The 14,916-nt window shown below is 37.9% G+C and overlaps 1 protein-coding gene across 1 annotated transcript in view; it reads left to right on the top strand.

Annotated features, from left to right (window-relative positions):
• The window catches only part of PARD3B (par-3 family cell polarity regulator beta), a 1,036,702-nt gene that overhangs the window by 645,656 nt on the left and 376,130 nt on the right, over positions 1 to 14,916 (top strand). Inside the window, exon 16 of the mRNA XM_027123437.1 lies at positions 3,377 to 3,421. Within this exon, the coding sequence (XP_026979238.1) occupies positions 3,377 to 3,421 (45 nt within the window). The remainder of the gene's footprint in view (positions 1 to 3,376; positions 3,422 to 14,916) is intronic.

Below are 14,916 nucleotides of genomic sequence, written 5' to 3'. Positions count from 1 at the left end.
AAAAAAAAAAGACAAAAACAAAAAATAAGATCCTACCCTTGTGTGAATTCCTTTTTCAGAATAACTGCACAAAATAAAATCATGTATGTAGTCTGAATACCATATTTCCTTTGCCTTTCTTCCACTACAAGATGAACTGGGAGCCATGTAAACCGGGAGGTAAAACCTGCTGTGGGTATTGGATTATCCATGAGATAGCAATTGAAAGTACCTTGTGCCCTGCCTATTCCTTTATAATCCTAGGCAAGTGAAATCATAAGCACCACCGCCATCATTAAATTCACAACCTTTACCGCTCTCAGTTTCCATTTATCAAAAGTTTTCATTTATTGAGAAACGTGTACCTGGAACTGTGCTAAGTGCTTTTTAAAATTTATTTCATTCAGTTCTCACAACTCCTTGTACAGTGTTTGTATCTCATTTTTCACATGGGGAAACTAAGGTTGAAAGGAGCTTAGTAACTTGCCTGATAAATCTTGAATTCAATCCACATATGTCCCATTATTAGCTATCATGTTATTCTGTAACATCTAATGTAAATTAACTCTATTTAGTTTATCATTAATGATCTAATAACTAATATTTATTAAGCACTTACTATGTGATCTTCTAAGTATTTTGCATAAACTTACACAAATAATCTTCACTCTAAACCTACGGGGAAAGCAATATCAACCTCATTTTATATATGATGAGATTGAGGCACAGAAAGTTAAAGTAAATTGCAGGTAACCAGTAAGTATCTAAGTCAAGATTTTAACTCAGACAGATGATTTCTTATCTGTGTAATGGGGATGAATTATTTCAGCTTGAACCTATTAGAACTGTAGATTTCTGAACATGTTAAACAAATTTATAGCTAACACTTGTTCATATTGGTCAACATAGAAAGATTTCTATTAATAACATATTCAAATTAAAAGGGTAATAGTGTTCTAACATACGGGTGTTTGTCAAGTGTTTTCTTACATTTAATTCATGTTATCAATAATCTGAAAAATATAACAACTCTTCTATGATTCATCACAAGTATAGTAGAGTGATTAAAAGTGCCATGTTTAAGCTCTGGCTCCTCCGCTTACAAGATATGCTGCAGTTTCTTTATCTGTAAAGATAATAATAGCTATCTTTACAGGTTACTGTGAGCATTAAATGAATTAATAGCTGTAAAGAGTATAGGGTAGAACTTGTATATTACAAGTGCTCAGTATTAGCTTCTAGTATTATTTTTTTAGTCACCATCATTGTTTTCCAGTATTTTTTAATTTGTACTATAGATTCCACTGTATATTTTTTCAGACCTGGGAAAGACAGAATTTGGCCCACAATTGGAGGCTGATACGTATGGATTGACATCTCCAACTGGAAACACAAAGAAAAGTCCAACAAGATTTTTAAGCAGTTAATACCAGGAAAATTACAAACATGTAGTGCTCTTGTCTAGAAAATAAAGAAATAGCTTAGGAAAGGAGTGCTAGGTGGGTGTGGGAAGACTTAGGAAGATTTTTGTATAATAACTGGGTCAGTGAAATATGACTGAATGTTGTAGGTAAAGGAAGGAGGAGCTTATTACTCTGAGACCAATCTCATATTTGGGAAAATGGAAGAGGTCCTCCTTGTTGGCAGAGTTCCACTCACCTTGCTTCTACCCTTGAGCCACCAGAGTTTTAGAGACTAATGTAGACAATGACATATGGTGAATATTTTTTTTATTTTAACATCTTTATTGGAGTATAATTGCTTTACAATGGTATGTTAGTTTCAGCTTGACAACAAAATGAATCAGTTATATGTATATGGTGAATATTGCACAGCTGTTGTTGAATATTGAAGTGATAATCCATGCAGAGTTGCTTAAGGATTTAGAACTTGGCCTCTTTGTTCATGAGAGATATTGGTTAGTAGCTTTCATATAACGTCTTTGCTTGATATTAACATCAAGGTAATGGTAGCCTCATAGAATGAGTTGGGAAATATTCCCTCCTCTAAATTTTCTGAAAGAATTTCTGTAGAACTGGTATTATTTCTTCCTTAAATGTTTGGTAGAATTCATCAGGAAATCAGCTGGGTTTAGAGTTTTCTTTCTGGGAAAGTTTTTAACTTTCAATACAAATCGATTAAAAAACAAACTATAGGGCTGTTAGATTATCTCTTTCTTCCTATATAAGCCTTGGTAATTTGTGGCTTTCAAAATCATATCCATTTCATCAGAGCTGTGTTCATCTAAAATTTTATCCACTGCTGAAGCAAGATTCTTCTTCCTATTCTAATGGATGCCCCTGAATTTTGAAGTTTTTCACTCTGGGTATTGGGAATAGGAACTTTATTCCCAACCTTGTGTAAACTTTGGACACTGTGCTCTTTCCCCTTTGGGGCAGTTCTGTCCCAGGTCTTGGGTAGTTTCCTCACATGCATGTGATCATCAGCAATTAATTAAATACCTGAGGGGATCCTTTGCAGTTCTCAGAAAGATTTCTGTATACCTCTCTTCTCGCCAATTCTCTGACCTAAACTCTGTCTGCCTTGGTTTCCCTGGGCCTCCAGCTTCATGTCCTCAGGCTGGAATATCCCTGGGCTCTGCCCGTGTTCCCCTTCCTGCACCACAACCTGGAAACTTTCTCTAGACGGTAAGCTGGAGCAATGGCAGGAGTCACCCCACCTGTTTTCCACCTCTCAAGGGTCACTGTCCTCTGTTGCCTGATGTCTAATCTCTTGAATGCCATTGTTTCGTGTTTTGTCTATTTTAGAAATTTTTTTTCAGGAGGAATTGTAAGTTTGTTCCCTTTTGCTCCATTTTGTCCAGATATAGAAGTCTGATCCTTGGGGATTAGATATATTGCTGTCATGCTCAAAGAGTTTTATTATATATTATACAGCTCTAGATTCTTGAGTTTTTCTGTTTTTGTGGATACAGAAACAACAGCCCAGTTAAAAGAACTGAAAGTATTAGAATTTTTTTTTTTTTGCGGTACGCGGGTCTCTCCCGTTACGGAGCACAGGCTCTGGATGCACAGGCTCAGCGGCCATGGCTCACAGGCCCAGCTGTTCCACGGCATGTGGGATCCTCCCGGACCGGGGCATGAACCCATGTCCCCTGCATCAGCAGGCGGACTCCCAACCACTGCGCCACCAGGGAAGCCCTAGAAATTTTTAAAAGAATGAAATTCTATTCACAGAAGGTTTAATGTACATATATTTCTTCATAACTGTCTTTAAATTAATAGAATTGAGGTGCCCCAGGCAGGCTGGGGAAGATGTTTTCTCAAATCTTTGCCAGTAAAAGATTTCACTTATTACAAATCTATATTAATTTATTGTTCAAAAAATGACTGATTTACAAGCAGGTCTGATCCTTGTCTCTTTAATTTCTTTGCAGTGCCAGATGAAAGCAAAGTCCATTCATTGGCTGGACACAAATCGGGTAAGAAATTCCTTGTAACTGACTTTATATTCTCCTTCCTGGAAATCTCTGGCTGGGTTTGAGTAGCAGATGGAACCTGTTTCCATCCTCTCATCACTTAAAGACTTGCTAATTAATACACGAGATGTCTCTGACTTCCACAAAGGTGAATTATTGCTTGGCCATGTGTTGTATAGTGGCATAATGTATGCTGACTGAAATGTTTGAGAAGGAGGAAGAAAGGTTTCCAAAAAAATAATTATAAAACCCCAAATCTTTAACCTGTATGCCAGCTGAACACTTAGAATAACAAAAAATTACAAAGAAAACCCAAGAAAGTTTGAAATTATTTTCCATGATGACTCTCACATTAAAGTGACAGGACAAAGAATTCCAGAAAAAGAAAAACGTGGCCATTTCTTCCTTCTCAAAACAGAATCATTTTTTTGCCTGTCATCACAGGGGATTGGGCCTGAGATGACTGTATTCTCTTTCTTTAGACTCATGAATGAGCTCCCTGGAGGTGCCCTAGGAAGTCCACCAGGAGTCTGAGGGTCTCTAGGCTCTTCCTCTGTTTTGTGTGATATACCTTCAGGTCTAAAATCCAAGCTTTTCCTTCATTGCCAAATGACCTACCTTCCGTTCCTTTGTCCTTTCTTCAGCATCATTTATTCACATTAGTTGAAAACACTTAAAGCTACTAAGCTAGTAAATACAGCAGTAATCCTTTTCTCGTAAGGGTGCATTATTTGGGGGGAAACTATCCATTTTACTCTTAGAAATGCCACTCCAAACAACAGGAGGGTTATGATTTGTTGGCATCCCTTCGTTTCTGAAACAAAGAAGTCGTTCCCATCACCAAGCATCTCCTGTGTTTATGGGCCAATTATGTTCTCAGCAGTAAGTGGCCTTGATGCCTCATTACTTCCATCATGTTCCAGGACAAGATTATGATTGTTTTTCCTTTTCTTCTTTCTCCAGATTCGCTAGTGATAACAGCAGGGAAGGTCTAGTTCACAACTCTTAGATGTTTTCTTTTCTGCCCCTCCTAATAAAGAGCCTAAGAGGTTAGATCACTGTGAAAGAAAAGATTTCTGAGGGAGTGATAAATTGCCACACGCTGCTTGTTCCCATGCCTGGTACTTCTTGTCCTTAGCTCTCTTACACATATGAATACTTGAAGATAAAAACCTATTTACATACTGGGATGGGCTTCAAGGTAAGAAGTAGAAGCATTTTTTTTAGAATGTGTATCAATTTGGTTTTTGAAAACAAATAATAAACTTTCTGGCTTTTTCTGGGAAATCGAATCTTACTCTAATCTTACTTCATTTCCAAACAAATTACTGTTAGCCAGTAAGCAAAAATTATTGTCACTCTTTTTAAAGGCAAACATTATCTTGGTATATTGGTATAGTATTTTAGGTAAATTTTAATGATATGTTTTTATGTAGTATGAAATAAAGATATTAGGAAAGAAGTACTCTAAACATAAAAATTGAAATAATCTTCCAAATTAAAAGAAAAATGTTAAAAATGGCATAATTTTAAAGCTGTCAGTCAGGTTAACTGTAAGGTTCACATGGCAGAGTTATTTTAGCTGGTAATAGAAATAATACTAATGGTCTTCATATCCCATGAATCAAACTGTTGAAATACATCAGATGTTTTAAATAAGATTTTTGTTACTAATGAACTATTATTACACTATTCACTATTCTTATATTTTAAGTACTTTTATATTCTATCACAACATCATCAAATTTTTCATTGGCTTTTTGTGGAACCGGGGCAAACGCTGAAAACAGCCAGAAAGTTGATAACTTTGGAGCCAAAGTGGCATACGATAAAACACAGTGAAGAGGGCTAACCAGTCACCTCAAATTGTGAGCTCTAGACTTAAATGAGAGCACTCTATGAAACGTTAGAGACAGTACTGAGAAAATAAAAAGCAGCATGAAAGAAAAAGATGCTATTAAGGTCTTGAATTATAATGCTCCTCAAGAACCCATCCCTCCCATGAAGTGCAGCTCCTTGTGTGGGCTACACTGGGTAGAGCATTTTCCCATTAGGCTTTGGTAGTGACGACAGTGAAAGAGAATTAAGGGTCCTTTTGATTCTGGCAACCTGTTCAGTCATTTTTAACATTCACCTAATATAGAACTATAGTCTCCATCTGCTACAGTCTAGACCACTAAGCAAGTGCCAGTTTGGATTGTAATGTGCAACGTGCCCTGATCATTCATACTTATCTCGCCAATGTCAGCTTCTTTTTTGTTTCACCTTTCTCTTCCCCAAATCCTTTCTCCAGAATTTTCAGGTGAAAAAGTGGTATCTCTTTTGCTAAGAAGAAAGAGTATCTCCCTCTGTCTCTTTTTAATCATAGAAATGTGGGCCCCTTTCCCACTATCCAAGACCATCAGGAAGTTAAATTAAATTTTATGTGCTGACCTAAATCTATCATCCCTCCTCTTATTTAGGATGATATTCAACATTTTAATAAATTCATCTGAGTTAAAATTTCTTCTGAGTCAGCTACTTAGTATGTAGAGAGCCATTTCATGCCAAGTTCCATCTGTTGGTCTGGCTTGGGTACTTCCCAAATTTGTGACAATATTTTTGGCACCATTTCCTTGGCTTATTCTTTAAATGGTTGATTCCTCAGAGCTCAGATCAAATCAAAGTCTTAGGTAAGATAAATCTTTCTAACATTTTTGGCCCAAAATGTAGTATTCCCTCACCTCTGCTGGAATCAATCCAGTATTCTTGAGATTTCTCTGATAATCTATCTCACGGGCTACGCCTGGCAGTACATTGCATCTCATACCTTGGCAAGGAAAATGGCAGGCTGGTACTCCTGTTTATAATCTTATGGGGTCCTCTTCCACATATAAGAGGTATTAATGTTTATGGGATGGTGAGACCGATCATAGAGAAGTTAGGAGCAAAATGCTTTTTGTTTGGCTCCTTTAAAAAAAAAAAAATCATAAGTTTCAGAGAGCCTTGAAAAACCAAAAAACTGTCTTTCACCTTTTCCCCTAACCATCTCACTAATTGAATTCTGACAAAACTCAAATCCTAGCAATGCACAGGGGAAATAACTTCAGCAAAATGTATATTTTAAACAATAAAACCATTTTTTAAAATGACAGATATTCTGAGGAAACATTAGAATCCAGAGAAAAATGACATCAGATTTGTCATAGCCTTTTTTTTTACATTATGCTTTAATTTTAGCTATACACAGACTCATAAAGTATGTCCAAGAAGGAGTCCTTTTTTTCCCTATGTACTGAACTGACACTTAAGCCAATAGTTTAATGCCCCTCAGCATTCAGACAGAAAGGACTTATAAATTTGACTTTTCTAAAACATGCCGTCATATTTTTTTGTTTTGATTTATTGCTTAGAATGGTTTTAATATGTATTGACTGTCTACAGAGATCTTTGCTGACCCAGCTCTTTAAGATGATGCAGTACTGAAGAAAGCCGATGATGAGTCCTTCTTTATGAGCTCTGACATATTAATTAGCAAAATGGACTAAAAAGCTTTCCTATTTCTAGTTAAATTTCTTATAGTCTCAAACACCTGTCTATATAACTGTAAAACAGGCAAGTCTGTAAAAGTAATGGTTGGCAGTAAGTCCAGACCTTTTCTGAGATGAGTTTATCAATTAATGAGCAAGTATCCATTAACAATCTAGGGGGACATCTCTCCAGCTGAGGTGCCTTGCAGCCACTAAGTACGGTTGGTATCTCAACACATTTTGCTAATGAAGAAGCTGAAGCTCAAGGCATAAGTCCTTGTTCTCCCAGTTGATAACTCTTAGGGTTAGGATGGAAACCCAGATGCGATGTGGCAGAGCCCATGAATTTGGACACTTTATATTCCACCAGCATGTGCCTAACACCTCACAATCTCAGGAACTGAGAAGAATGTAGGAGTAAGACACAGTCTAGTTGGAAGGCATGACACACATATCAAGATATTCTATAAATCATTACTTACCTTTTATAACCTCAACTAGCTAAACCAGGAACACAGTAGGTGTAATTTCTCTTTGGTAATTCAGTGAGCAGGAGAGGAACATCAAATCTGATCATTTGTGCCTTTGTTTCTCTGCATGCATGTGCACGTGAATGTGTGGGCCAAGAGATGTACGAAAAAAATATGCATGTGATGTACACGTATTATACATAAGTTATAGGAAATGTGCATGTGATACGTGTCTTACAGCAAAGGCTGAGAGCTTAGTATGCAAGTTGCTAACTTGACAGAACATACATTCTGCTTTAAGTGCATTGTGTGTAGGGACTTCCCGGGCAGTCCAGTGGTTAAGACTCTGCGCTCCTAATGTCGGGGGCACAGGTTCGATCCCTGGTCGGGGAACAAGATCCTGCATGCTACACGGCACAGCCAAATAAATAAATAAAGAGATGCATTGTGTGTAAACGTCATATCTAGAATGTTCGAATGTAGCTAAAGAAATTGCTGAATCTTTGCAAAAGAAAAGGTAAAACGTAAGGTGATTTGATAGTCACTTTAAGAGTAATGGATCATTAAATGACATTTTATAACTTTTTTTGAGTCTTAGTGTTCCATACTTTTATAGAATATCTAAGTTAAAATATGCATTTAATTTTTGGAGCACCAACCATGATCACTTTTCATATCTGAGTCTTCTAATTGAATTACTGTTTTTTAGGACTTTTCATTGTCATTGTTGATGAGGAACTAAAATCATAGAGTAAGTGGGTAGTGGATTTGAACTCTGTTTCTTTCCTCATCAGTTGGTTAAGGTAATACTGCACGGTTATCTATTTGGACAAACATTTTTATTGGGTATTGTCTAAGCTTCTGTCATGTGTTATGTTGGATAACTATAGCTTTAGACACAAAAAAAGTATGCATTTCCCACATGCTTCAGCCTTGGTTTACATTTCCATGGGATTCAGGATGTTTTCATTAGAAAAAAATTAATGATACATCTAGGATTCTTTCTATAGAAACTTGATTATGAAGCAACCTTAGTGTCTCCTATATTGCAAAATGTTAGTGATTAAGCTATCCTCTAAATTTCAAAGAATCAAATCAAATTAGAAAGAAATATATCGTGAGATAAGTTTATTTACTATTCAAATATGGTGTAGGTGTGTGCATTTCTAAATTTTGTGAGTAAATAGATACTACATTTTTTTATAAATCAACTTTCAAAATTATTTCTGTTCCACTCATGTCTATTAAATACCCACTCTGTAACAGGTATTAAGTTTTAAGCGCTGGAGATACAAAGTGACATGTGTCAGAAAGGAAGTGCTTCCATAGCAGCATCTGAAAGATAAATAGAAGTTTGAGGAATAGAAAAGGTCACTGAGCTAACACTTTCCAGGCACATGGAAAGTTGTGAAAACATGAAACTTCATGGTGTGTTCCGGAAACTGTAAACAGTTCGACATGGCAGGAGTGCAAAGGGGAGAGTGACATGCTAGGAGGTTAAGCAAGAAGGCAGAGATTAGATCATGGGGAACGCCTACCAAATGAAAGAATGTGAATTTTATCCTACAGGCTCAGAGAATCTAAACAGATTAAAGGAGGGGAGTGGTCAGTTTTATAGTCTAGTGATACCACTCTGGTTGTGGGGACTTGAAAGGATTTTTTTTTTAAAGGCAAGAATAGTTAAAAGACCACTGCAATAGTCCAGATAAGAGATGATGTGGGCATAAATTTAAGTGATGAAATTAAGGAAAGAAAAGTATGAAGTATTTAGAGAATAAAGCCTTCAATTTTGTTGTTTGTTTGTTTTTTAATCAAACTTAGTGGGTAAGTGGGAGAGAAGATCCAATTTGATTATCAGTGTATCAGTCAACTCTTGCTATAACCATGCTACATAAAAAAACCAACAGTTAACACTTATTTCTTGATCACGTATCTTCAGGTGGGCTGGGACTTGCCGATCAGAAGTGTTTGGCCAGGCTTGGCTCTAACCTGTAGTTCAGGTCCAGGTTTTCTGCCTGTGTCTCTTATCCTCCTTGGGCCAATGGTTTCTTGAGGCAAGTACCTTTGATAACAACAGTGATAAGATGAAAATAGAGTAGGCAGAGAGGGAACCCATAAGCTATGTGGCAGTGTTCATGTATTAATGATGTGAGAGTGAAGGTGATAGAAGGAATGATAAGAGGAGTAGAAGGAAGTTGGCAGGATAGCGTTAGCTCTGAAAGAGTCAGGATTTTTTATATATATATATATATATATATATATAAACAATGTACCTGAACATGGAAATGTGAAATAAGGAGATAGCTGAGCCCCCTCCCAACCCTGGGAAAGAAGAGCTTCAAATGAGAGGGCTGCAGGAGAAGCAGATTTCTTGGTGGAGAGCTAGATTTCAATGAAGGCTAAAAGGAAGGGGAATTTTCAGAGAAGGGGTTGGAAGTGAACAGCATTGTGTCAACCATGGGAGGATAGTGGAGATTCGAGGAGGCAGGGTGGAGGATTCTGGGCTGGAGGGCAGAGTGGGACGGTGAGTCACAGGGAGATGGACAGAGTGGTGTAAGGCTACAGCACAGGAAGGAGTAGATGACCAAAGGGCTCACATCTTGGGAAATGACTAAGGGTGTCAGGAGTGATGCACCTAGTTTGTTTAGATGGCTTTGCAGTTGCCAAGAGAATCAATTCTCACTCTTTGGTAAATAGAAAAAAGGCTTGGGCCAGTTATGACTCAGTGGTGGCCTGGGTGAATTATTTTTTGTAAAGAGATCCTATCTCTGAAGGATGAGGAGATGAAGATTTTCCTGGAGGAAACGGTCCCAAGGTTACAAGTTTTGAGAAGATGCTTAAATTTTACTGGGTGTGGAAACCGAGAAATGGCCATGGGTAATCATTTCTGCTGGACAGGAAACAGAAGAGCAGGATCAAAAGGAAGTGGCTTGAGGAGGAATGGGAGGTGGAAACAAGGATAGATGATCTTTCCAGAAGCTTAATATTAAGAGAAGAAAAGAGAGATGTACGTAGAGAAGAGAAGTTGTCTTTTGTTGGTGGTGGTATTCTATTTCATGTTAATGAGAAACACAGGACCAAGTTTGTTGACTGAGAAGAAAGAGACATTTGTAAGAGAATGAAGAACGAGGAAAGAAGACATTTTTAAAGGGATATGATTAAGAGTATAGTTTTATAGCAGTTGGCTTTGAAGAGGATGAGCCAAGATTGAAGGGAAAGTGGCAGGGCTGCATGTAGTACAGATAAATTTGTAGGTAGAGGGGGTAAGAAATTAAGGATGTTAATGGTCTCAATTTTCTTGATGATGTCAAAGTCTGTACATAATGGCATTGTACGGTTGGTCAATAGGCTGGTCAAGAAAATAAGAAACACTATAGATAATAGGTAGCCCATGTTGGGATGTGTTTAAGTCATTGAAGCAAAATTGGACGGGATACTACGAAACGATATATTTACACCTGCACATGCACATATTCACTGCATTCAAGGGTTGAGTTGCAAATGAGCTACAGTTTTCCCCTGAACAAAATGTTCTTATCTTTTGCAGTTATATTTTCGATTCTCTATTTATGGTGAAATTATAGAAAGTTAGGACTAAGTGGATAGTTATATATGTCTAATACAACCAACTTATTTTAAAGAGTAGATTGATACCTAGACAGGGAAAATCACCCCCCACCAAAGGCCCAGCTGGTCAGACCTGTTGACTTCTACTTCAGCAACCTCTTGCTTTGTGAATTCAAACACCATTGCTACCAGTTTTGCCTGATTTAATAACCTAAACTATCATTAAAATGCTCAAAATTTCCCCAAACCCAGCATGGATAACAGAAAGAATAATTTAGCACAGCTCTGGTCTTTTGTCTTTTCAGCTTCTCTCGTTGAAACCCACCAGAATTGAATAAGCTTCTATATACAAAAAGTATGTACTTTGTTCAAAGTTTATTACAGACTTTGTCACAAAGTCTGTATCTGTTTATGGTTGCTATTCATTATAGTTTATATTTTTATTACGGTGTTTATTTATTTTTCCCCTAAATATAAATGTACAGGACAAATTATTCTGTTCTGAGCTCCAATAGACATTTGTTGATATGGTGTATTCGGTACATACTTTTCCTCTATGCCCTTATATATTGATATTGATATTACAAATTTTTCAGCAATGAAATTTTTTATTATCCTGTCTCATAATTCAGAGCTCAACAGCTTATCTTTGGAGATAAAATTTACTGTGCTTAAGTGTGCATTGATTTAGAAAACGTATAGTTTCTAAAGTTTTAACTGTTTGAACAAATTAAAAATAATTTTATAAAGAGACGAGCCTATTTCTATATATGTCAAATCCTTCAAATGTGGCTGAACTCTCTCAAACTTCACCATCCATGGGGAATATGTGTCTTGTACATTTGGAAAATAGTGGTTTGGAACTGACAATTCTAATAGCGTTTCTAAATGCCAGAGTGAACATCTACAGTGAAAAATATTATTAAATGACTGCATGATGGTTGATAAGGACAAAGTGAATGTTTGACATTAAAACTTTTCTGTAGGCTGAGCTATCTGTACTCAGCTTTGGACTCACTGTGCAACTGGAGAGGGACAAGAGTAGGAGCCACAGAAAACAGCGAGTGACTTAAAAATTACACAGAAACGCCATCATCAGTCAGAATATTATTGTATGGACTTGAAGGTATCATGGGTAAAAACAAATTACATTCTCAAAAGCATGGTAACTGTAAATGTTAAGCTGTGAGCACCAATTCTGTCCTCTTTCCTTTGTATTTAGCTTTAGGATCTCCTAAGTAAACTTCTTGCAATGAAACTATTTCAGTAAAATTGTTGGACTCTATACCTACTAGCTTTTTTTTTTTTAATTTATTTATTTTATTTATTTATTTTTGGTTGCGTTGGGTCTTAGTTGCTATGCGCGGGCTTTCTCTAGTTGCGGCGAGCGGGGGCTACTCTTCGTTGTGGTGCGCGGGCTTCTCATTGCGGTGGCTTCTCTTTTTGCGGAGCAAGGGCTCTAGATGCTCAGGCTCAGTAGTTGTGGCTCAGGGGCTTACTTGCTCTGCGGCATGTGGGATCTTCCTGGACCAGGACTCGAACCCGTGTCCCCAGCATTGGCAGGCGGATTCTTAACCACTGCACCACCAGGGAAGCCCCCTACTAGCTTTAAATGATGGCAGCCCTACATCAAGAGTAGATTTGGCAGGGGCTACAAAGCTTTTCGGTTCCCATGTAATTATTTTAGAAAGGTTTACATTGACACCTGGAATTTTAAATCACTCTTCTAAGGAAAGTATTTTATGTGTAAATGTGTTGTGGAGAGAAAAAAACGGAGACACTCTGATTCCAATGACCCAGAGAGGTTATAGCTCCCTGCTTGCAGGACCTTTTATTTTAAACTTCTAGGGATAATCTAGTTGCCAGTGTTAAGTGATTGGCTGTTTAGACATTCCAGCAGTGTTTTACTTCTGAACTTTTCTCACCAAAATATCAGCCGACATATGATGTTGGAAGGACAAGTTTGGAATATTACTTAGCCATAAAAAGAAACGAAATTGAGCTATTTGTAATGACGTGAATGGACCTAGAGTCTGTCATACAGAGTGAAGTAAGTCAGAAAGAGAAAGACAAATACCGTATGCTAACACATATATATGGAATTTAAGAAAAAAATGTCATGAAGAACCTAGGGGTAAGACAGGAATAAAGGCACAGACCTACTAGAGAATGGACTTGAGGATATGGGGAGGGGGGAAGGGTGAGCTGTGACAAAGCGAGAGAGAGGCATGGACATATATACACTACCAAACGTAAGGTAGATAGCTAGTGGGAAGCAGCCGCATAGCACAGGGAGATCAGCTCGGTGCTTCGTGACCGCCTGGAGGGGTGGGATAGGGAGGATGGGAGGGAGGGAGACGCAAGAGGGAAGAGATATGGGAACATATGTATATGTATAACATTCACTTTGTTATAAAGCAGAAACTAACACACCATTGTAAAGCTATTATACTCCAATAAAGATGTAAAAAAAACCAAACAAACAAAAACCCCAGCCTGAGACACCTGAAGATCAGCGTTTACATAATGAATGCCCAATCTGTGTTGAATAACATAAAATATGTTAAAGCATAAATTTTGTTTGTTTAATATCTGATAAAGGTATAACAATGCCAACTAATGGTGAGAAATATTTTAGAATATATTGGCTTTGATAATGTCGGTGTGACTTTACACAACTTGTGTATCTGTACACACGTATGAGTTCCATAAGTGAATGCTGGGTTGAGGCGGGGGAAGCATTAAAAGACTAGTATATTTCAAGAAAGGTTTTGCCTACTTAAAAAAATGTTCATTTGTCCCTGTGTTTAGGCTCTATCGACAGGGATAAATTTCAGTACCTTTAACAAGTCATACCATGCCCTCTATCACCTTGTCTTGATCTGCCCTTGCAGCCTGTCTCATGCCACTGTCACCCTCCACCCCACCCCATCCCCGCCTCATCACACTTGTTCCCAATTCACAGAGCTACTCACCACTGCTGTCTGACCATATCTTATTCTTTCATGCCTCAGAGCCCCAGCGGAACTCTTTGAAGGCCCACCTCCCTGAAAAACCCTCCCCAGCTTCCTCAGACCAAGGTCTCCTCTGGTATCTAGCCTTGTTTAACTTCAGGTGTCTCCAGGCTCTGGTTTTATACTTTTTAACTTCTCTCACCCTTTCCTGCCCTAGCTCACACTTCTGCTCTAGAGCCAGTTAGCCCCCAAGGACCCGCACAGGCTGCTTCTCAAATCTCCTTTGATCAATAGTCTTGACTCCCTTAGACCATTAATAATCCCAAGGCCTACCTTTTCCTCATATAGGCAGGAGAACTCTGTTATCTACTGAATGAAAGGGCAGGAACCAGTGTTAACTCTTTTATTAAACCAGTATTTATTGAATGCTTACTGTGTGCCGGACCCTGGACCAGGTACCACAAATACAAGGTTGTGTGGACTGTGGATTCTGCCCCGAAGGTATTCACAGTTCACTAGCAACAGTAGGAAGGCAAACACTGAAACTACCATGTGCTTATACATAAATGCAAATACATAGAAAAAGTTAACAGTGGCTGCCTTACTTAGAGGAAGATGAGGTTGGGGGTCAAGGGGGACTTTTGCTTTATCTGTAGTATTTGAATTTTTATGTTGAGACGATATTTATGTGCAGTTTGAGTAATGAAAAACTTTATGGGTTTAAAAAAGTAAAAACATTTCAAACATACTAAAATTTCACATGCTGAATCTAATCATTGAAATGTTGTACACGTGAGATGATTTAGCCTGGGGACTGGCACAGAATATGCACAGAAGAACCACAGGAAAAGGGATAGTTTCTGGGAAGGAGATGAGAGGCTGAATCCCAGAGTCACGCTGGGAACCTATTTGGGGCCCAGAAGTATTTCGGGAGGAAGGGAATAGAGAGAGGCTTAACCATGAGATACCTCATTTATGGGTTGCTGGAAAATGTGCCA

Source organism: Aethalodelphis obliquidens, unplaced genomic scaffold (assembly GCF_003676395.1).
Source record: "Aethalodelphis obliquidens isolate GAN/ISIS:26980383/991018 unplaced genomic scaffold, ASM367639v1 scaffold2, whole genome shotgun sequence".
Taxonomy (NCBI): domain Eukaryota; kingdom Metazoa; phylum Chordata; class Mammalia; order Artiodactyla; family Delphinidae; genus Aethalodelphis; species Aethalodelphis obliquidens.
The sequence above is the reverse complement of the archived record's forward strand: the minus strand, read 5'-3'. Positions and strand labels throughout refer to the sequence as shown.